Source organism: Tribolium madens, unplaced genomic scaffold (genome assembly GCF_015345945.1).
Source record: "Tribolium madens isolate multiple individuals breed KSU strain unplaced genomic scaffold, Tmad_KSU_1.1 Scaffold_91;HRSCAF=231;Tcas5.2_LG7, whole genome shotgun sequence".
Taxonomy (NCBI): Eukaryota; Metazoa; Arthropoda; class Insecta; order Coleoptera; family Tenebrionidae; genus Tribolium; species Tribolium madens.
The window spans coordinates 8,367,589-8,390,479 of NW_025401063.1; the positions used below are offsets into that span (position 1 = coordinate 8,367,589).

At 31.7% G+C, this 22,891-nt stretch overlaps 5 protein-coding genes across 7 annotated transcripts; 2 read left to right on the plus strand and 3 right to left on the minus strand.

Moving 5' to 3' along the window:
* Positions 1-1,252: 1,252 nt before the first annotated feature.
* LOC123011493 (E3 ubiquitin-protein ligase MYLIP) lies at positions 1,253-11,832 on the minus strand. Its single transcript, XM_044408941.1, has 3 exons — positions 11,550-11,832; positions 2,144-3,148; positions 1,253-2,088 (listed from the first exon to the last, which is right to left on the minus strand). The coding sequence occupies exons 1-3, from the start codon at positions 11,634-11,636 to the stop codon at positions 1,864-1,866; spliced, it is 1,317 nt and encodes a 438-aa protein (XP_044264876.1). The 5' UTR covers positions 11,637-11,832; the 3' UTR covers positions 1,253-1,863.
* Positions 11,833-12,213: 381 nt separating this feature from the next.
* On the minus strand, positions 12,214-16,316 carry LOC123011831 (protein LTV1 homolog). Its single transcript, XM_044409475.1, has 5 exons — positions 16,156-16,316; positions 15,715-16,066; positions 15,350-15,666; positions 14,994-15,299; positions 12,214-12,625 (listed from the first exon to the last, which is right to left on the minus strand). Exons 1-5 carry the CDS (start codon positions 16,156-16,158, stop codon positions 12,269-12,271), a joined length of 1,335 nt encoding a protein of 444 aa, XP_044265410.1. The 5' UTR covers positions 16,159-16,316; the 3' UTR covers positions 12,214-12,268.
* Positions 13,836-20,958, plus strand: LOC123011834 (putative gustatory receptor 28b). Of its 2 annotated transcripts, XM_044409480.1 has the most exons (6): positions 13,836-14,047; positions 19,115-19,210; positions 19,254-19,447; positions 19,495-19,599; positions 19,660-19,818; positions 19,868-20,958. In XM_044409480.1, the coding sequence occupies exons 2-6, from the start codon at positions 19,141-19,143 to the stop codon at positions 19,964-19,966; spliced, it is 627 nt and encodes a 208-aa protein (XP_044265415.1). In that variant the 5' UTR covers positions 13,836-14,047; positions 19,115-19,140; the 3' UTR covers positions 19,967-20,958. The 2 variants fall into 2 exon arrangements, with proteins under 2 accessions (XP_044265415.1, XP_044265413.1); XM_044409478.1 differs by lacking the exon at positions 13,836-14,047 and having other exon boundaries at positions 18,825-19,210.
* Positions 16,426-22,875, minus strand: LOC123011830 (peptide-N(4)-(N-acetyl-beta-glucosaminyl)asparagine amidase). 2 transcript variants are annotated; one of them, XM_044409474.1, is made up of 10 exons: positions 22,584-22,875; positions 22,412-22,531; positions 20,645-20,740; positions 18,016-18,181; positions 17,787-17,968; positions 17,550-17,732; positions 17,069-17,498; positions 16,886-17,017; positions 16,671-16,832; positions 16,426-16,619 (listed from the first exon to the last, which is right to left on the minus strand). In XM_044409474.1, exons 1-10 carry the CDS (start codon positions 22,797-22,799, stop codon positions 16,444-16,446), a joined length of 1,863 nt encoding a protein of 620 aa, XP_044265409.1. In that variant the 5' UTR covers positions 22,800-22,875; the 3' UTR covers positions 16,426-16,443. The 2 variants fall into 2 exon arrangements, with proteins under 2 accessions (XP_044265409.1, XP_044265408.1); XM_044409473.1 differs by having other exon boundaries at positions 16,886-17,498.
* Positions 20,981-22,518, plus strand: LOC123011832 (putative gustatory receptor 28b). Its single transcript, XM_044409476.1, has 5 exons — positions 20,981-21,844; positions 21,899-22,003; positions 22,052-22,120; positions 22,170-22,259; positions 22,309-22,518. The coding sequence occupies exons 1-5, from the start codon at positions 20,993-20,995 to the stop codon at positions 22,399-22,401; spliced, it is 1,209 nt and encodes a 402-aa protein (XP_044265411.1). The 5' UTR covers positions 20,981-20,992; the 3' UTR covers positions 22,402-22,518.
* Positions 22,876-22,891: the final 16 nt, after the last annotated feature.

The window sequence follows — 22,891 nt, forward strand, 5'->3', positions numbered from 1 at the left end:
CATCGATATTATTCAAATTAACAATCACTTTTTAGTTATACTTTAATGGATTTATTGTTTAAACACTATACAACAAATTGCTTTATATTTGCATTTTTAGTAGCCATTGTTGAGTAATTTTTATGGTTTTACTACAAAAACATATCAAAAATTGCTTTCCATGTAAATCATTAATCATTTACATAAATTCTTTGAAAAATATGCAATCAAAAAAAACAAGTAAGAAAACCAAAAAGTTATTGCTTCCAAATCCAAACTTAACTAAAATATTGTGGTAGTAATTGAGTAATTAATTAATCATTGTCTTTAAGATTAATGTATGGTCTATTCGCATTATTATAAAGGCTAGAATGTTCAATTTTTTTCCATGTTCTTGGTATCTTACCTGACTTGTCTTTTTTTCCAGGGCGCGAGTTCTAAAACATCCTGAACATCGTGCCATTTCAATTGACCATTCTGTCACTTTTCATAATGTTTTTTCTGTATGAAATTGTGGAGTATTTTGGTACTAAATTTGTAAGTAGAATTCAAAAAGAAATATCATGTTTGCAATTATGCAACCAGCGATACACTCGTGTTATGAAAACACTATAAATGAATTAAAATTTTATTTCCAAACTTTTTTAAACATTTTCTGTTGATTAAAAAAATATAAAAATCTTTGTTAATTTACTTTTAATAAAATTATCTGTAATTTTGCATTTAGAAAAAATGATGTAAACATTAAACCTAAACAAGTTTTCAATCAGTTAAAGGTTAAACAATGTCCTGAAAAACTTTAAAAATCTGAAATACGTTGATAATTTCATTAAAGAAACACCCTGCTATTATCTTTAAGTATTATTCCATATCTGGTGGCAAACTGACAGTGACAGAAAAGACATTTGCAGTGCGCCCACTTGGTTAAGATAAAAAAATACATGGGCGTACTTTTTTTTCTCTAAAAATTTTGAAGACAAGGATTGTTAGGAAAATCATTTTTGAAATTTTTTTTCATGCGTTAAGAATTTAATAATTTGTTCATCATTCTTCATCTTATGTATGAGTACCTATTTATTATAATTTTTTTAACAATAACAGTAGTTTTGAAATATTATTTCATACGACGCTTATGAAAAATATTTTTTTTAATAGTAAACATATGTTTAGTGTCAAAATTCAGTCATTTTTGACAACGTCAGTTCGCCATCAGATTTGGAACGAGCTCTATCAATCATACTGTTTAAGGTTTTTTGAAATAAAACAACATAAATATATTGTAATTTCATGTTGACGTAAACGTGAATAGCAAAAAATTTAACAGATACTCGTTATAATACTAATAACAAAATACTTGTAAATATGTGACATATACACGTCTACACTTAGGTACTTTTAACATCGATTAATAAAATTTGATAGTAGGTAAACGTAAACTTATAATTTCCAAATGAATGCAATTATCACAAAACAAAAATTTCTTATCACACATTTTCTCATTATAATACTAGCATTATAACATTTTTATTATATTAACAAGTATCGAAACTAAACCTAATTTACATTTTGCATTGATAATATGACTATTAATATTTCATGTCATTTACATTTTCGATAGGTTTTGCATTTTCTGACTATTGTCAATAGTTAATAAAATACAACACTTTAGGTCCTTCGTACTTTACATAGTAAAAATAGTATGTAGATAGATACTTAGAAATGTACAATATAACCTCAATATGAGATTTTGGTTAACAAAACATCACAAGAAAAGATCAAAAAATTATACGATTGTCACTTGTGTACTCTGTTCACTTCCACAAAAACTCCAAACTAAACTATTCGAGATCTCATTAAAGTAAAAATGCAGTCTTTCACCTCGCCTTAATTCGTCTGGGCCACCAGCAGGTGTTGCAATTCGATAGGCAAAAACACCTTCTGTGCTTGCGCGATATCGGAGCGACACAGAGGGCACCGGTCGCACCGCGAAGCGCAGGCCGTGCAAGCCACCCCGTGCCCACAAGGAAGGAAAATCGCATCGATTTGACTGTCCATGCAGATCTTACAAGTCATAGCGTCCAAAAATCTCGACAATTTTTCTTGGGAATTCTGCAAAAAACAATAATTAGCTAAGCTCACTTGAAAGCTTTGACTGTAATTCTACCTTGCACTCTTCCGCGTTGCCGTTGTGGTCGAGATTCGAGCGAGTTATTTCCTGAGTAGTGTTTTCCAAATACAAAGCTCTTCTTGCATTATCATATACCTCTCTGCAGGTCCTTCGAATATCGAAAACGTACTTTTTGCCTAAAGTCGAGTCCTCGTTGAAAATTGAAACAATGGTCCCTTTCAGATCTCGAATAAATTGAGCCGTTACGGCGCTGCGAACCGTTTCGCAGCTGTAGAAAGCGTGTTTTTCTGTAATAGCTCGATATAAGCTACTAGCCAAATGACTAGAATCTAGTTTAATATTTAGAATAGCCACTTCGTTATCGATGGTCAAATATTCTAGTTTAAAAGTGCGCTTATGCGAGGAAGCACTCGTTATGTTAGTAAACGAAATCAACTCCTTCTCTTCGTCTTTTTTGTAAATTGTGATTCCGTGAGGGCCAATCCCGTACACCGTGTTATTGTTCTGGTGATTTTTCACCGTAAAAGTCTCCTCTCCGAAATTCTCAAACTCCGACACTTCCTTCAAAAACCAATACTCTGCCGAAGAGCTCTTCATCCCTTTGCATTTTTTGTGCTCGTGGACGATCCTTTGTAGCAAATCTCCGGATTTTTCCGACTGATTCAGAGGAGCTATCGTTGTAGCTAAATTGTAAATATTTCTAGGCGGATCAAGTTCGTTGAAATCGCCACACTCCGCTTGTGCTATAAAAGCGATCAGTCTTGAAATGCTCGCCCAATCCGGGGCTGTTAAGCGTTTTTCCAACAAATGAAGCCTCGCATTGAGATAAAACTGGTGACGAGTACTCTCTTGTTGCAGAATGTGAGGAGGAACCCAGAATTTCACTCGCAGTGATAAGCGGAGATAGGACGTGTGACCGTGAAAAGTCACTTGCCGATCAATGGGGTTTCGTAAATTTAACCAGGATTCTTCTCCCTTGTGGTTTTCGTACTTCAATCCGAAGTAATCAGACTCGTATCGCACATTCACGAATTCGCACACCTGAAACAAACAAAAAACGTCAGATATTTGATTATGAAAATTTGTATTGTGGTTGTTGCGGCCTCCAACTATGCGAAAATTTAAATAATTTTATGCTCTGAATGATAATTATGGATGGATTAAGCAACATTTGACTCGAGCAAACTTTGTTTCTACCTACTAATTCATGCAAATTAAATCTCGAGACACTCATTTTTATAATTCGAATAAAAGCGATTGTGCAAATTTATTTAAACAAAAAATCCTTGATATTTGTCCACACAATTTCCTTCATTTATTATTTATTTTTTATTCGATGCGTACAGTACCAGTTTCATATTTTGTTTTGACTCTAATACGAAAGTCACCTAAACAAAATAATAACAAACATATGAACAAACTTAAACTTTTCTAGGATTCAGTTTGGGTTTATTTCCAAATTGATAGAAATTCAGGAAACATGTGACTATATTTCTCATTTACAAAAATAAACAAAAAAGATTGAATTTGGCAAGCAAACTGGAAAATTTCGAGTTCGGATACAAAGATCAGGTCGGTCACTGTAACAAATTGTCCAATAAATGGGTCACTGAATACCTCACATGTTGACTGTCACGTTTTTCAATAGAATAATAATTAGTATCTATCTTAAGTAATAATGATCCACGGTCGTTTTATAATGCCTCCATAATGGAATTACACCTACTGCATAAACCACATATTTCCAAACATTAGTACAGATATAGAATGAGGCAATAGACAAATCAATAGCTTTCGTAATAAATATCTCAAATAAATCAAAATAGATAATTCCTAGTACTCCTAATAGACAAAGTAGTTTCAAAAGAAATAAGAATGTGTGATAAACGTAGAAAATTAGATAATTTTTTTTTGTAAAAAGCATTGTCGTAAATGTAAAATATTCCTGCAGTATATTGAAAAATTAAATACAGTTTCAGACAATTTTACGAGGCTTGCGCCTCATGTACGCACATAAATATGCAAAAGTCACAAAACATTAGATTCAAAAAATACCCATTTAATTATTTAATTTTTGGAAACCCATGACAGTGGTTGTCAAACTAATCACTGGGTCATTAATAGTCATGAATATGATTCTAGTATATCTATCTTAAACACTATCTAACTAAAAATGTTGTAATTTTTGAAAGAGTGAACAAACTAGGGCCGATTATACAATTTTTCAAAATTTGTAATCGAGTTCGTATCGGAATATGTATTATTGATTGCATCTTACAGGCGCAGGCCTCATAAAAGGATGTGAAACACCCTGTATGTACTATTTTTTTCCACCAATTGTTAAATATGAAAGAGTAGATATAAAACAAATAATAGAAAATAGTAAATTTTATTTAGTAAAAATAAAGATTTTAAAAAATAAACAGATGTTTCAAATAAGGATGAGATGCAGGTAATAATCTACAACATTTTTGGTGACAACCACAACTCTAATAAAACAAAATTGAATTTTATGAAATAAATAGTACAAAGCAGAATTTTTAATCAACGAACATCATTAAAAAATTTAATTAGTTGTGGCAATATTTGTTGTTAGTATTTGATATAACAGGAACTTTTAATCTGCTATATGAATAATAGAACACTACTAAAATTCGCTGAACGGAATTTCATCAAATATTCAAACTTTATTAATCCCTATAAATTGATTATTGAAATTTTTGATTTCACAAAACCTAAAAATAAACCATCCAAATATTTAAAAACCTTTAATTCCCTTCAAATTGGAGCTAAAGTTTTACAGTAGTTAATTTAACAGTTTGAAGTTTTTCAGAGTTTATGTATAAATTTACAATAAAGTCCTGAAACATTAAAACACAAATCACTAAATCAAAATCAGCTCATTTTATGATTATATGTATACCAAGTCGATGACTCGATCAGCATCAATTTTTAATGTTGACTACTGTATCATTAATGAATAGATGTTTGCCTAAATATCGCTCTGCATTATTTATAAAAATTTATAATCTATACATAAATTATCAGTGAAAGGCAGATAAAGGATATGCGTACTCTTCATCCTTTAGTCCTCTGTAACAAAACCTGTTATTTCCAATATCATCACGATGACAATGGTGCATCACAAAGTGGTAATTGATTTCGCTCTAGTCCGATTCAATAAAATCCAATAAGCCTCCCTTTATGAAGTTTCATTAAAAATAACTTTTGAACTTTGACGCCGTTAAGTCTAATTTTACTTATGGACCGTTGATCGAGTAAAAGGGGAGATTCCGATGTTGGCATTCATTCTAGCCTGAACAAAGTCCAATCTTTAGTCACGCCGGGCTTCCTTTGGCCTTCCAAGTCCATAATGAGGTTTCTCGAAACCTTGCAACTTGCTCTTATTAACTTGACAAGACCCAATCATTGAAGAACCGAGGAAGTAAACAAAACCCTGATAAGAGCTGCAGGCAAAAGTGCATAATTTAGGTACAGCGCGAGTTTCAAGCTGCATCTACCTGGAAAGTCGCACAATGTGCAGATAAGACGTGACGTTACTCACACCTCCCATATAAACTTCAAGGAAACTTTGAGTACAAAGTCCGCTCGTTTATTGGACGGCAATCCCATAATAAATTGGTGACATCATAAGCGTGGCTAGTTATACCGGACAGCCGACTTAATGAGAGAGCATGCCGCGAATGCGAGGTAAAATCGGACTTTGGACTCCGGAGTCTATCTAGCTGTAACATTTCTGCAGCTATAAAACAATCCGGTTTTACCGAAACAACTTTATGTAGACCACGAATGGATAAGCAAAGTCCAGAATTAGCATCAATCGGGAAACAAGGTGACCACAGAAAAACACTCAAGACCTTAATTATTTTTAATTATTATACCTTTCCGAAAATAGCTAAAGTAGAACCGATGTGGATTCCATCCAAGGTTAAAGCCTCCAAAAGTAAATATACGAGATAATGCTGAAATATGAGTAAGGTGTGAGCTACATGAACACGTTGAGAACCGCTGATCAACTTGGACTTTGGACTGTTTACCTCGCAAACGTTATTTACCGCACGCACTCTCTTTTAAATAAACGTTTTACTGAATATTACAATAAAATACCTCCATATCGATAACTAAACGTTCACCTTTGTTAGACTGTCAGGCCAATTACATTTTTTTTCAAAACAAATCCAAAAATAGAAACACAGACCAACAAAGGTTTATTTAATAATCTTTTTAAACACTGTATATAAAAGAGGATCAAATGTAATTCTCTTTTTATTGCATGTGTATTCAAGCAAGCTGAAAAATGTTTTTGCAGATCTCTGTTTGCTGTTGTGATTATCTTTTGTGATGCACATCTCTATTTTGTAGTGTTGAAATAAAGGCTGTCTGTATTTACAAACTTTAAATGTATTTTGCGGCAAATTTTACAAATGCCTGCATTGTTGCGGAATTTAATTAAACAAATTTGTTAAATTATGATGAACTAATTCTTTAAATAAACGAAAAACTTAACATTCTTCGGTGATTTTCCACAAATTTTGATTCTGAATAAATTTCTACACAATCTGACTCTTCATTACAACAGTAGAAACAGTAAAATTCGCATATTATAACATTAATTTCCGTTCATTTGGTGATAAATTTGTAGTATGCGTAGAAAAACGTAGTAAATAAAATTGTTCTTATCAAAAGCCAATGTGCTACTAACTCCTCAGGATAATAAAACGCCGCTTTGATATGATATTCGTTTTAAAAAACTAAAATAAATCATCAGTAATTTGTTCTAATTTTCTGTTTCATACCGAGAAATGACAATTGGTAAATTACAAGTTGCAATGAAAAAATATAGCAAAACGCTATTTAATACAATTAAGAAAATTACAGAGAGCTGTGTGTAATTTATTTAAATTACAGCTTTGAGTAATTTACTGAACTTCGAAGCCTTACTTTCCTTAATCAATGGAAATGTTAAAACATAATGCAATCTACAGGGCTTAATAAAATAAAATAACTAAACTGTGTCAATGTCTATAGTCCTTAGATAACAGTATTATCACTCTTTGTTTAACTCGGTTTGTTTGTTTTTAAATAATAGAAAGTTCTTTAAACATCCATACAAAAATAAACACCAATCGTCTTGCAACTGAGAAAAAATCAAAAAGACTTTCACTCGTGTATTAACGATGACTTTCTTAATTCGATTTAAGGTTTTGCAAAATTTTTTGGTTGGTTAGAAGTTGAAAAACATAATACGATCGTACTTAACACTAACTTTTGTTAAATTAAAAATGATAATAATAGAATAAGGGCAGGTACATAACAAATACATGATTCATTACTCCTGTATCTAGACTATTTGCTTATTTCATTAGCGTGTTCTAAAATTAGCAAGAAGAACAAGACATACTGTTAATAAGAATGTCAACGAAAAATGCCCTTCATCTGATCGGTACCCGAAATTTAATTTCCGCCAACTGTTGAATGAAAGATAAAAGTTTTTGTAAACGACGGCGATTCCAGAATATCTAGCTTTTCACAAAAATACTTTTTCGCGTCCAAACAACAAGATAAATGACAACAACGACCGAGAATTTTTTAAGGAAATAACCTCATTAGTCATGAAACCGTCTATAAAGCCATCCCGAAAAAGGATCACAAAGACAAAACAATTTTCTTTGATGGAACTGTGAGTGTGTGGTTATCCTCCTACGTTTCGTGAATAATTTTACCATTATCACGACATGCACGCGTGTTCTATTTGCTGCTATGTCTATGCTGCCAAGTGGCTGAATCCAGTAATAAAATGTTAAATTAACTTGTGCATGGAGATGGATTTAAACTGTGAAATTCGTCCATCAAAAGATAAACAAATTCCAACTCGAGCGCTTATCATTCCGTCGACAACTCGAGTGTGGTTTATGAAATTTCCGTTTCCGTATTGTGGCTGTGTGTTGCTGGGAAGTGCATTTGTCACAAACAACGAGACCATCAAAAGGTCGTGCGCTGATAACGACAATTTTACAAAGCTAAACCACAATTAGATAAAAAATGAAAACAGAGTCATAAATAAACTAAAAATGATACACAAAATTGGGATTTTAAACATAAATTAAAATAACCTTCTTAAAATGAGTTCTCTAACTTTAGCTGCTTTTGAAAAAATGTCACACACGTTTCTATATTAATTAGACCTTCAGACAAATTCACTTAATTTATGTAGAACGAACTTCTTTCCTCATTTTAATCAACAAAAATAAAAATTAGACACGAGACGGGCAAAAGTCGTTTCCTCAATTATTACTTCCACAGAAATTATTCCAATTGACGTTCATAATCAAAAACAGTTTAGCTAAAATAACACTGCTTTAGGAACTCATAAATTGGTGATGCAAAGTAGAAAAATAGCGTATTCCCTTAATATTGTGTTCGTCCACAGATATCTTTATCGTGACTTTGTTGACCTCTTGGACTTCAGAGCAAAAAGAAAATAAGAAATCCTGCCGGTTTATGTCAAAAAAGTAATAATGTTTTTTCATAATATCAAGCAAAATATCTTATATGAAAGAACATGAGATCGCGTCTAAGAGAAAAGATTAAAATCTTCAAAGATCTAAAGGAAATAACATGAAACGCGTAATAATAGCTCTGGCAGTAAACCCAAGCAAAAGAAACCTAACATCGGAACTAATAATGAGAGTTTTACGTGCTTGAAATGTGTATTTCTCTGGTGCAACTCAGCTATTAAATTAAATATTCCGAAATAAAATAGAATTGGACGCTCGCTGAATACCACGAGTTTTTTCTCAAAAAGTGGAAACACATCATAAAACTGTTTACTTATTTAATTTAACTTCTGCAACTCTTCCTCATTCTTATTCCGATTAATGATTAGATTAGCCCAAGTTGTTCAAAGCGCTCGCTGAAAAATGTTTCGACTTCTTTACTCGTTAGAATTTAAATTGAAAAGACCTTCTTTCGTCAACTTTGTATACCTAAATATTTAGCTGAAAATTCGCTCTCCGTCCAATCATCAAATGTACCAACAAAAACGAAAGCCAAATTATATTTAAAGTCTACCAGTTGGCAATGACACGTGAAATTCTCTCTGCAGTCTTATATAAAGATCACTATTTACATGAATGCATTGTATGAACGTTTCAAACAGTGTTGGTTTTTGGGAAAATTAATCAACGGACTTGTGTCACCCCGGATTTTGCAAATCAATTCGCTGGAGCTTGTCGCGTCGGTGGACGAGATTTATCTGCCAACAAGATTGTGGGCGCTTGGGGAAAATTTCCTCATTTAATTACGGTTTTCCTGTTCAATTTCTATTTCATAATTTATCATGCGCCGTTTCACATGATGGAAAAAAATCGGGGAAGTCGCCGAATTAAATTCTTACAAATCAAAACCTGATTAATTTTTCAACTCCAATTTTACTAAAATTAAAATTAAAGACTAGAAAATCAATAAATAAGGAAAAGTAACTAATACCTCAAATTCGACACCTTTATCTATGAAAAATGTTCTACGACGTATAAAACAACAATTTAAATCGATAACAAATATTTTTTATCGAGTCGCTAGTTAAATAATGTAATGTAAACAACATAAAATATAACACTACACCTACTCCACGCTGTTTACTACATAGTAAAAAGGTCGCACATTTAAATAATTCGAATATAAATATTCTCTTAATTGCGAAAAATCACAAAAGAAAGTCGCCTGCAGGAATTTAAACTTAATTAGACAGAACAGAAATAATTGTACCCTTTTTGAATTGAATCTTGCTCATATTCCCTAGTCACGAGAAGAGATAATCATTAAAACTAAAATTAGATTCAAAATTTGAATTTTATATTTCGGATCAAAAACAATTTCCGGACACTTTGTTTAATGGTTTATTTTGAAACATAATCGTATTTACTAAATATCGAAGATTGTTTATTTGTTCCTGGTTTCAATTTCCATAAACAATAGATTACAGCTACATTGTACACAAATCGGACTCGAAAATATACATTTATGAACAATTAAATTAAATTTTTGCATTAGATCAAAACACAGATAATTTGCATTATCCACGGGAAATGTATTGCGTTTTTTACCCAGAGAAATGTGATAGCGGTTCAACTCTGGTCAAATCCGACTATAACTCATGTTTTATCAAACTGTGAAGTGTACCAACAATTATCAGAAATTCAGAGATAACGAAGAGATGACACAGTTTTTCTGCTATTTTTAAACATTTTCACCACACATTTTAAATATTCGAGTAAATGATGGGTGATTTTGAGTATAATGTGATAATAATGTGAGCACAACTACTGATAACGACCATGGCAGTCTTTTATGTAGTCACACTTGTTCTTCAATATCAGTATATTAAAGTAATACCTATAATTACATACTACAAAAGATTGAGTTATGAACTGCCTCACTATTGATTCACATTAAAAAATTGAATTTTTAATATATTTTTTGTGGTTCAATAGCGGTAAATTTGAAAAAGAGATAAGGAAATGCATCTCAATAGGTACACTCCTAATTAGCATTTAAAAATAAAACCACATTTTTTGAGTTTCCTTTCTATTTATTAATGATTACCTTGCTCCCGTTTTTGTGAAATAAGTACTTAATTCAGGTAAGTAAATAATTGTATAGTAAAAACGCCTAATAATATTTATAGCCACAAAAAACATGAAAAAAGAGTAGAAACCTTTAATTTCGTTTTATGCAAAAACGACGTCCAAAAGGTAAAAATGCGACCTTTTCTGATGGTACAAACAAAAAATTGCCATAAAAGCGACAGTCGATAACATCCTACATTCAATATACAAAATGTGAGCTAGTTATAAACGTGACACGAACTGATATCGCGCCTAAAATTATTATTACCTACCTGTCTTTGGACATTGGACTTTGAACGGTACCTTTTTATTGGACTTTCAACTTTTACAAAACACGTTGATTGCGTGAAAATTTGTTGTAAAAATTGTTTACTTGAATCGACTAATTAAATGTGTACTTCAATTAGTTTAAAATTAAAAACAATTGTAAAGAACATAAATTTTTTAAATCATTACATTCTAAACAGGTGTAATGACCGCAAATGTTATAACCTAACTTTGTCACAAGAAATCTTGTACAAAATAAAAAATAACGGATACATTACGTTAAAAATAGGACAAGAAATTGCATAATTATCAGTGATTTTTTATTTAACATTACATGATGAATTGATTTTGATTAGGAGAAATGAAAGAAGTCAAAAGTTATCAGTATTTTAAACAATGATCTAGCTAAGTACTGAAGATCAAGTTGCCCAATGTCAGGGTTATGCATTTTTGAAAAGTATACAATTTTTTTTTTAAATTCATGTTAGATCACTGTAGTTATTTTTCGCTAAAAATAAAAATCTTACCTTTTCGAGACATTCCTGGCCGATGGCTTTGGGGTCAACCCGTACTTCAAAAACGACCGAATTGGCCTGGCTGATGAGACACCACATTTTTCCAAAATTCGACAAAATGAACCTCAAAGTTGGCTAGACGAAAAATCGCTAGCAAAAGCCACTGATCATTTGATAAAATCGCAATGTCCTAATATACTGACGGCGTATCGTTTGTTGTATAAACTCTTTGCACATTTTACGACAACGTCCATACTATGCAACAGCTTGGACAATATTAAATCGAAGTTCCTTGTTCACATTTATTTCGTTCAGCTAAGACATACTGGGTACCAGCGCACGCGAAAAACGAACGCACCTGACTTATGTGCGCATGTCTATTCTTATCTCGGCCGATTACGAATATAGCAAACACAAACGTCGAACAGCTGGGAGCCAACCGACAGCACGTGATTATTGAATTTATTAAAAAAGACCCGGGGCATAAAACTCAAAAGCAAATGAATATCCCAATTTCAAATTATTTACTTTAATCCCAAACTAAATTCAAGAGTTCAAACAAAAGGGGCGTATGTCTGGGATTGCAGCGGACGAGATTTCCAAGCTCCTCTTTGTCTGACAGGATTTACAACAACCAGTGGCGGCGCCAAACACACGGGCCGTAATAACAAAACAATTCAATTCTTCAAACTTTATTTAAACAATATCTCTAGTAATAACTACAACAAAAATTACAAAATTTTATTCGCTTGAATATTATTCCGGTTATTAATGTTTATTTTAACTTGTCTCTTCGCTTCTTCCTTGAATGCTATAGTATTGGATTTTTTCTCCAATCGACGCTCTCTTTTATAATCCTTCAAAAGTTTCTTCCTGTCTCTTCTCTCCTCAGGAGTTTCGCCCCTTGGCCGCACAGAGAGAGTCGACAATTGAGAAATAACAGATTGCACTCCTGTTGATTTTGGGCCCCTACTTTCAATAAACTCATTCTCTTGATTCAGCTTATCTAAAGCCTTTTGTGTTAATTTATTCGAACCTAAGATATTAATAGGAATGCCGGTTTTCTTATTAATTTGGATTTTTTCCTTCTGCAACAAAAACAATGCCATTTAAGGTAAAAAAATTTAATCAATAACTATATTGGATCAAAATTAGATAACGTATGGTCAGAGTTCTATTGTTTTGCGCTTAAAAATATCGGATTAAGGAATAATCAGTACAGTCGGACTTGTTTTGCTCCGTTAAATAATAATTATTTAGGTCTGTTGATAATAAGTAACAATGCACAATACAGCGGGCATTATCTTCACTCTAATTACACTCAGATGTTTTTTGTAGCTACTGCGTCGCAATAAAGTTATCATTTTTCTGTTTCAAATCTTCATATTCCTAAAATATTACATCTGGTGATACAAATGTTTCCATTATTGTATTCAATTTATCACAAAAATTGAAAAAGACGCAATTAAACGAAGATTGTAGTTTCACCATTTAACAAAATTTATGTATTTAGCATAGGAATTTTAAACGTGGCATCACTCAACATATTTCTGATAACCATAAGCTATTTTGCAAGCTGAGAAACGTTCCAAAATTAACTTTAGTCATAGTCGACACCTAATTAATGGTTAAATACTTATGTCACTTGGAACAATAATTCAATTGTAGAAAAAGCTTTTTCATTAAAGCGTAATTTCTTTAAACTTTTGCTGACTTAAAAAATAATAAAAACTGTATTTTTAGAAGTTACACAATTTTGTAACAATACATTGAAAACAAAAACAAAAACAATACACGTTTTCTTGTTCTTCTAAAAGTATATAAATGTAAATTATGTTTTAGGTATTTCTATGCATTAACAATGTGTAAACAAAACAATTACCAAACACAGAAACTACACTATCGCTACAAAATAAAAGTAATACACGGAAATAAAAAAATCTTGTGCAAGAAGCGGTAATTGGATTGATCAAAAAGTGCGCAAAATACAAATCACTTTTTGATGACCCTTCCTTGTATTATCCAGTGACCTACAACCTCACCAGATGATCGAACAAAGAAATTTCTTATTTTACCTAATTTCATGTGACTAAACCAGTAAATACGATAATATTTATTACATGAACATCTGTACATTAAAAACAAAGGACTTAACCAGTCAGTTGCTATTTATATAAGCTACAAAAGAAAAAAACACACTTGTTTTATCAAATCCCTTTTGATAAAGTTATAATAAATAGCGACGTAAATGAGACTGATATAATAGATTTATATAGAAGCTCTCAAAAGTTTCCAATGGGGAGGTATAATGAACGAAATCCCTGGCGTAAAAATCTATAGAAAAGTTTGTGATCGACAATCATAATGGCTGCATTATTTTCTCTTAAAATTCAAATTTAGATTTAAATTTCTCTTACCATAACAAATTAACAATTAACTCTTAAATTATTACACTTTCAAATTAGACAATGTATGACTCAGGTCGGACTTTTGACCAACAAAATAAAAATGTGAGTAGGCTTATCAAATTTCTGTGTATAATTAGTTAACTACTCATTCATTGTTATTAAAGTTTAAATGAAAGAAAAACTAATTTAAAAAATCATTTACCAAAAAGCTGACGCATCTGAAATGATTTATTTGTGTTTGGTAATTATAAATAAGCAAAACGTCCATTCCTAATAATAAACACTAATAAACAATTTTAGATTGAATGCACTTTGCATTGAAAGAAAATCGAAAACGTTTAAAAATTCATGGCTATGAATTGAGTAAATTTAAATAGCGGCATTAAAATTTCCTGTTTTCCCTTGTCCTATTTTCAGTTTTTTTTATTCAAAGTAGAGATCTCCATTTAATCTCATTTTCTCACGTTTGAGAAAACGGAAACTGTTACAGCAATGAAATAAAACAACTTTAAATATTATGTAGGATTCTTAAGTGCTGTGAAATAGGTCGATTCTCATTTGCAAGTTATTTATTATGTTGTAGCCATATACGAGTATTTTGCATGAGAAAAATATTTATTTGCACAATCAGGTGTGAATTACGGAACCAAGATAAGAGAATAATTGATGAAAAGCTATTGAAGTTTCACAACAATTTGAAAAAAATAACATTTTATCAGCAACCTTCTTGAACCATTGTTTTTTTATAAACATAATGTTTTTGAAGGCTGTGTAACAGTAGAAAAGGCATAAATCCTTATTGATTTGCCTGTTACTGACTGATTTTACTTTTGCAATTTTCATAGTAGACATTTGAAGTGTTAATTATAAGTTGCATAACATAGCAATAACAATATATTTTCTAGACTTAAACTTCCTTATGTATTAATCATTTTATTTGCTATCAGTGGTTTTTACGTTATGATAAACCTTTCTTTTTTTTCTTTTTTTAATACATATTAATAATATTTAAGGTGTATTTTCAGTGGTTTATTTATCGCATACTTACAGATGGTTCCTTGATCAATTTCGGGTGGTTGTAGATATTAGAATAGGTGCTTAAAATAGATTCACAATCCCACTTTTTCCTCTCTGGTACTTCCATATACACCATCTCATCTCCACTTTCAGAGTCTTTAATCAAAGTTTCATCAATTTTCGCCTTTATGACTTCTTTATCTAATTTCTCTTTTTGTTGACTTCGCTCAAACTCTTCTGCATATTGTAAAAGTATGTCAGAGCTCTCTGGTACATGGCCTTCAATTTCTTCACAGTCCAAAGCCCCAATCTCGTTGTCATCGTAGTCAGCATACATCTAGACGTAGAAAAAAATATTTTCATAATCTTTCATAACACGATTAGTACCTGTTCAAATTTGTCATCAAGCAAAGTAAGCTGCTCGTTCCTCCTAATTACAGAACTTGTCATTGAATAATTGGTAAATCTTGACTTTGTTTCTTCTTCATTGAAAGACAATTGAGAGTCTGGCAATGACCCAACTTCATCTCTTTCCTCACTGCCAAAATCTGATTCCAATTCAAACTCATCGTCAAATTCTTGATCAGAGGCAACACCTTCAGCTAACTCAATAAAATTATCCTCTAACTGATTCTCAGGATCTGAGTAATCAAAATCTTCATCCATTGCAGCAACTAAGTCAGGATCCAAATGAAGCTGGGGCCCTAGAATACAAAATTACACCACCATAATTAACATTATGCAATAGAAACCTGAAATTGGTGCAGCCTTGCTTAACATTCCTTCTTTTTCCTCATGTTTTGAGGCGAAAACTGTGGCAGGTAGGTCAAATTTGATCTTTCTCTCGTCGAGAGCTTTTTCTACGTGGTTTGGCCATTCTACTTGATTATCTTTCGGGTCTTTCAAATGTTCTAAGTAATTACAGTCGTCGTTGAAATAAATCCCATATTTGTGTTGTTCCTCCAAACGTTTTTCCTTCTCAGCTATTGGAACAAGGACTCTCTGAGGGGCATTTTCATCTGCTATTAAAGGATCCTGCTGACTCCTGTGGACTAGTTGAAAGGTAATAGCTTTCTTTTTATCAATAAATTTCCGTGTTTTAGGCTAAAATTATTGTAAAAAATAGATGGTTAGGAAACATAACCTCAAAATTACCATTTGTTCAATTTTACTTTAATGTGAAAAATACTTACCATTTTTTATGCACTAAAGATTTACATGGATTTCCAAAGAAACAGTTTTTAATAAAATTTGTGCGTTCACAGTCAGGAGAAGTTTAAAAAAGTTATAAAACAACTAGAGTTAGGTTATGTCTGCACGTGTCAACAAAGAAACGTCAAAAGCTCTGCTGTGTAAAAGGTGTCAAAAAATTCAAATTACTCGAATCACCTAAAGAGTATTCTTTTAAATTTACATATCCTTTTACCAGGTAAAAACTACCTTTTTCAAAATAAAACCACAAATCATATTAAAATATTTATTTATTCAACATTTTTAAAGGTTACACAAAGAACAAATGGAAAATCTTTACTGTCACAGGACTGACGAAATAACTGGGCATGCTGCCAGGCCACACTGCCCTTTCCTCCACTTAAAGTAGCCTTAATAGTAAAATGCCTCACTCCCGAAAAAGCCTGAGTTTCCACAACCCCTTCAGCTGGAAGAAAATATGTTAAAAAAATAAATTTAACACGATTTGACGCAATACTATTATGAAAATCCACACACTTATTATCGGAAATTAATTGTACTTGTACTACCCCATTTTCATATAGCTGATAATTGAATTTTAATGATAAATTATCTATACATTTTCTAACCCCTTTATCTAATTCAAATTTCCATGATACACTTCCTTGGTCAGTCCCTTCTAAAAATTAACACGAAATGATAATAGGAACAACAAATTGATTTAAACTGCACCATTTCTGGCTAAGTAAACAGTTTTCCAATCTTTCTCTTCCTTCCTAAACATATTACTGAAGTCATAAACACCATATTGCCACTCATTTACAATCAAAACACCATCATCTCCCTTCACAAATTCGTATTTATCTAAAGCGGTGGAATATTTAATTGTCACTTTATTATTAACGATATGTTTACTCGAAATAATCCACACATACATATTCTCATTTTTTATTTCACCTCTTGCACTTCTCCATTCTTTTGACCCCGAAATGCGGCCGAACTTTTCATTATCATTCGGTTTTCTCTCAACCATCAAATCTATTAACTCAGCAACCAATCTCTTAGTTAGGTAATCCCGTTTGGTTGTACTAAATGACTTCTGACGTTCATTTCTGAGCGTAATTAATGCATTCACAAGTATGTCTTCGCTACATTTATTTCTTCGTGCAAGAACTTCTCTATGATTACTAGAATAACGCCAGGTTACATCCTGGACTTCATCAGGAGAATACGCTATAATGTATGTTAATTTCTTATTCCACCCTGTTTCGTACATTAGGGGTGTATCATATGCGTTTTCGCAGCAGTCACAGTGGACCCATCGTTTCTGCGTAATTGAATAAACCTAAAAAAATAAATTTGTGAGTTATGTAAGTTGTTATGAAAAATTACTAACTTCAGTCCAAACGTGGTCCAATTCATCAACAACATACCGAGCATCCCACCCCAAAGAGCAACAAAATAAAGTAAAAACATTAGCCCATTCTCCACACCTCCCTCTCCGGGTTTCCAACAAAATATTCAAATCGTTGAAACGGGGGAACTTAGTAAATGAGTTGCAAGTTTTACATTTATAGACCTTCAAATCATTTTAAATAAAAAATAATGTATGATAAAAATAAGAAGAAAGTACTTCAACTCTGTTGGTATAAACTAAATCGCTTTTATCAGAACTCATATGTGACATCACGGTGTTTCCCCCACAACTCTCACAATCGGGAGAATCGACCCATGAAAAAAACTCTTCTTTGAACCATTTTAACAATTCCACGACTAACATATCCTGGATGGAAAATTCCGGGTCTTGAACTCTCTCTAATCGAAAATTAAATTGCACGTATCTTCGCAACTCCAACACTTACCATTTTTTATTCGGGTTTGGACATAACGCAAATTTCTCTGTGCATTTTTTTCAAGCCTATCCAATGGAATTAGTTTTTTAGCACGCTTTTGACATTCTTTGTCGTCAAAAGCGAGTGCCCTGTGGAATTCGGTTTCAATCCTTTGTAAAAAAGGGTTGGTAAATTGCTGAAAGTTAAATGAATCACGTGTTTAATTGGTGGTAATCATTTTTTCAACAAAATACGAAAAAATCCAATTTAAATACGTGATAATAAGTTAAGCAAAAGTCTTGCAAAACCAGAGAAATTTAGTTGTGAATTTGGATTATTTGCATATGCAAAGCGCTCCAAAAATAAGTGTGACATGAATTTGTAATGTTTACAAACATTGTTCAGATTATCTCTGACATTATTTGAATTATTGCAATTACGAAACATGAAACAACTGTAATAAGGTATCATCAAAATAATGACTCATACATCAGAAAAGATTTTTCATATCAAAGCCAGTTTTCATCACAAATGGCGGTTTTCCAAGCCCCAAACCACTTTTATGAAAGTTTATTGCCCACATTTATATTATCAACAAGTCTGGGCATTTTTCCCATGTTTCCAATTAAAAATGCCGGAAAATACAGTCTCTGTTCTTCGAAAAAAATGCATTTTATTACAGTATTGTTTCTCATCATTTTCACGATTTGTTTCATTATGACAATCGTAACGAGATCAAATAATGTGGTAGGTGGAAAATTTTACAAAAAACGTAACAAAGTCTCAAACTTTGGATTAACGTTTGAGTTTATTTTCGGTATCATCATATTATACACGATTTATTTTATGAGTTTTGCTAAGAGAGACCACGTGAGAGACGTTGTGCTCAAACTGAATAAAGTCGATGAATTGTTGGCAAAACTGAATCAAAAATTCCGATACACTAGAGCCGTTTGGTACCAATTAATAATATTTTTCACCGGATTCTTGATGATTGTAATAATTGGGTCCATGCAAATTTATAACATTCGAATCGAAAATTTTCCGCCCCTTTCCCTATTTATGTGGACTATGTTTTTATTTCCCTTGGCGATTTTGTACGTTCTAAACAGTCAGTATGGGTTTACAGCAATACTGATTTATGAAAGATTTAAAATGGTTGGACAACAATTGGAAAAAATTAAACTCACGCTAAGGGAACAACACATCAAAAATTTGGCTTCTAGTAAGTGCGTGTTGTTGTGACAAGGAGTAATAATTTTTTTCAGCTGTATTAAATGTAAAACCACCAAAAAATATAAACTCAGACATTTCAAACAATATACTGACTTTAATGGAAATCCACGAGATCTTATGCAAGGCGGCAAACACAACAAACTCAAATTACAACATCCAAATGTTACCAGCACTAACGCACCAATTTTTCATCAGCCTGTACTCTATTTTTTATTACTACTGGATGGTATTCCCGCAATTATTTATAAAATACTTTGTTTACAAAAATTTCAGCACTCCAGTAAACCATTTTCCGCAAGTTGTTGGCTAGCCTGGGGTATTTTTAAATCGTACGAAATTCTTCACGTCACAATTACATGTCATTTGGCAAGCCAGCAGGTATTTTACCTATACTCCAGTTTTCCTTAATAAAGCTATTATAAAATTTAATTAAATTAGGCTAACATTGTGGGCAGAAAAGTACACAAAGTTTTAATAAGAACCCAGAATGATGAAATTGAGGAAAAACTTTTAATGTTTTCGAAACAGGTACAGCATAGCAGTTTCAAATTTACTTTGTGTGGGCTGTTCAATATTGACGCAGGATTATTATTTAACGTAAGTTAAGTGTTTGGCTTTAAATACTAAACTATGAAATTTGTTACAGATGATTGGTTCGTCAACTACATTTATTGTTATAATGATTCAATTTCAGGAAACGATAACACCCACAATTTGCGTTTCGAATAATAAAGCAATGTTTTAAACGACATAATAACAAAGTAACACTTGTCACTTTGTGTGTAAGCAACTAGTTTAGCAATGTTTTGATTAAGTACAAATGATCACGTCTTGAAAATAAACACAGCACTTTTTGTCTAAATTTTTCAAAGAAGTTAGACTTCGAAAAGTTGGTTTAAAACCCTGTTCACATCTCGAAAATGAGTAAAATGGAACCATATTTTTGCTTATCTATTGCTTCACACAAAAATCAAATTATCATTAAATAAAAAAATTATATGAAAATAATATAAAAAAATATTTTCATTTTTGGTCCCAAAAACTAAGAACTGCGTTAACTTAGAGGTTATTTTTTAATTTTGGCAAATCAATTGGCTTACAATCTGGTATCAGATTATAAAAGAATTATAAAACAATAAACGATTAGTTATAAAAATTTTATCGTTTGAAAATATTAGTTTACTTAAACCAACGCCATTTTACTTGTAGACGCCACAAAAAGAAAAAACATTTAATCATCTCTGTTGTCACTAAAATACTTTAGAAATTTGTTTAATTAACAGGATTGTTCAAAAAACAGTTAATTAATAAAATTTAAAAAAATAAGCCTTGAGAAAACATTAGTTACAATCCCTAAGCTTCATTACGTTAACAAAAGAAAAAATGCTAATAAAACAGTGCTAATTATGTGTCATTTACTTACCTTTTTAAGGGGAGGTAAAACAAATCTTTTCACATTATCTAAATCATCGCCATTAACTTCGAAATTGCTGTTATTACTCTTGATAATAGTATCTTGCTGCAAATCATAAAAAATAATCACAATCAAACAAATACGTTGTTTAATAAAATAAATGTTATTACTTAACGATCAATATACATTTACCCAATATGACTAATGTTAATATTACTATAAATCACGCAAGTGTAAATAAAAACTTACTCACATCAAGATTTTTATCACCCCAAATGCTTCATTTACAATATTAAACACTCGAAAGTTGTGCATAAATCCCTTATCAATGTCCAATAACTCCCACATCGTTCCAAAATGTCCACACAAGACATTTACGATGCTGTATACCCTATTTTGCTTACGACAGGATCATTTGGCCTGTCTGCAGTTTTTATAGAAACAAAAAATAACACTCGAAAATTGGCAGTTTTCAACTTGTTGAAAATTCTTAATATAGTTTATCTTTCATTATTTTCAGCATTGCTGTATGTTGTTTTAACGAATTTACAACACACACAACTTCATCTAAATTACAATGCTGGGGTTACTAAAATTGGAATAATTTTTCAAATCCTTGCAAACATTATGGTCACTTATGTAATCTACTTAATTAACATATCAAACAGTCACAAAATATTAACCTGCATTGAGAGCATCAAAAAAGCTGACATGAAGTTTAGAGACTTAGGAGAGAAAATTATTTATCGCAAACATTTCCTATACGAAATTTGCATGATTTTTGTAGGATTTCTAGCAATTTTGGGACGAAGCATTGTTACACTTATCTACATGGGAAGAAATATTTTCTTGACAACGGATGAAACTCATTTTGCTCTTTTTTTCCCTTTATTCGTGTCCTACTTGGTGCAAATTAATTTTGTGTTATTAATCACTCTCGTGCATGAACGTTTCGCTTTGATTAATAGATTGTTGACGAATTTTAATGCAGAGAAAATTAATCATAATTATCTCAATTCGAAACCATCACATGAATATCAAACGAAACACACACAACCGAAAATTGAATTACTTATGGAACTTCACGATTTTTTGACCGATGTTGGCAATAAATTAAATGATAGTTTTTCAGTCCAAATATTGAGCTGCTTGACTTCACAATTTTTAACTGAAGTCTTTACGATTTTTTACTTGTATTATGAAAGCTTGGTGAGTAAATACTATTTCGTAAGATCAAAAAAATAATACTATAAAAAATTTCAGATTTTAAAAAACAAAATTGCAGCTCTAGTATGGTTCATGTGGGCATTATGGACAACTCTTGAAATATTTTACGTAACAATAAATTGTCATTTAACAACCAAAGAAGTAAGGAAAATAACTGAAAATTAGCTTAATCGGTGGAGTAATTTTTAGGCCAAAAATACAGGAATAGCCATTCATAAGGTTCTTATGAATGAATCTGATCCAAACGTAAAGAGAAAAGTATTTCTTTTATATTTCATTCAATTATGTACTCCAAAATTAATTTTAGTTGATGGTATTTTCCCAACAAATAAATCACAGACCCTTACAGTTTACAGCCTGTGGTTTATTTTATATCGACGCAACTTTAATTTTTACCGTAAAACAAAATAATTAACTTTCATTTAGTTAATAACATTTGATTGTAGATAGTTGGAGCTGCAGCCACTTATCTGTTAATTATGTTACAATTTCAAGAAGGAATTGAAGCACAATGTTCAAATAATACTCTAATTAATTAACTGCAATTACCTTTACTTTGGGTACAGCCCCCTGTTGTTTGTCGCTGTTTTTCAAATTCAAGAGACAACTTTTCACTTCTTGCAATTTTTCCACAGATGTTGTTGAAGGTAGTGTGAAACTAGACTCATTCTAAAATGATTTTAAATAAATGAATGTAAAGTAATACGAGTATGTTATATACCTCTTGAAAACCCATTAATTTCAAACACTCCAAACCTCCTTTAACCGACAAAATTTTATTTTTTATAGTGGAATTGTTTTTTTGTAGAGACCTTATTTTTAGGTTAGCCGGATCTTTAACAATATTTTCAGCTATTTTCACTAACAGACGTACAGCTTCATCACAGTTTTGTTCCGAGTTGGTTTTTAACTTAGAAACAACTTCCTCTGCACTCATTTTAACGCATTAATAGTAACAGTTAAACCTGTTTAATCTGTAGATCTTTTTTTAAGGATCTGTCAACGTTGACGTTCTCATAATCATGACAA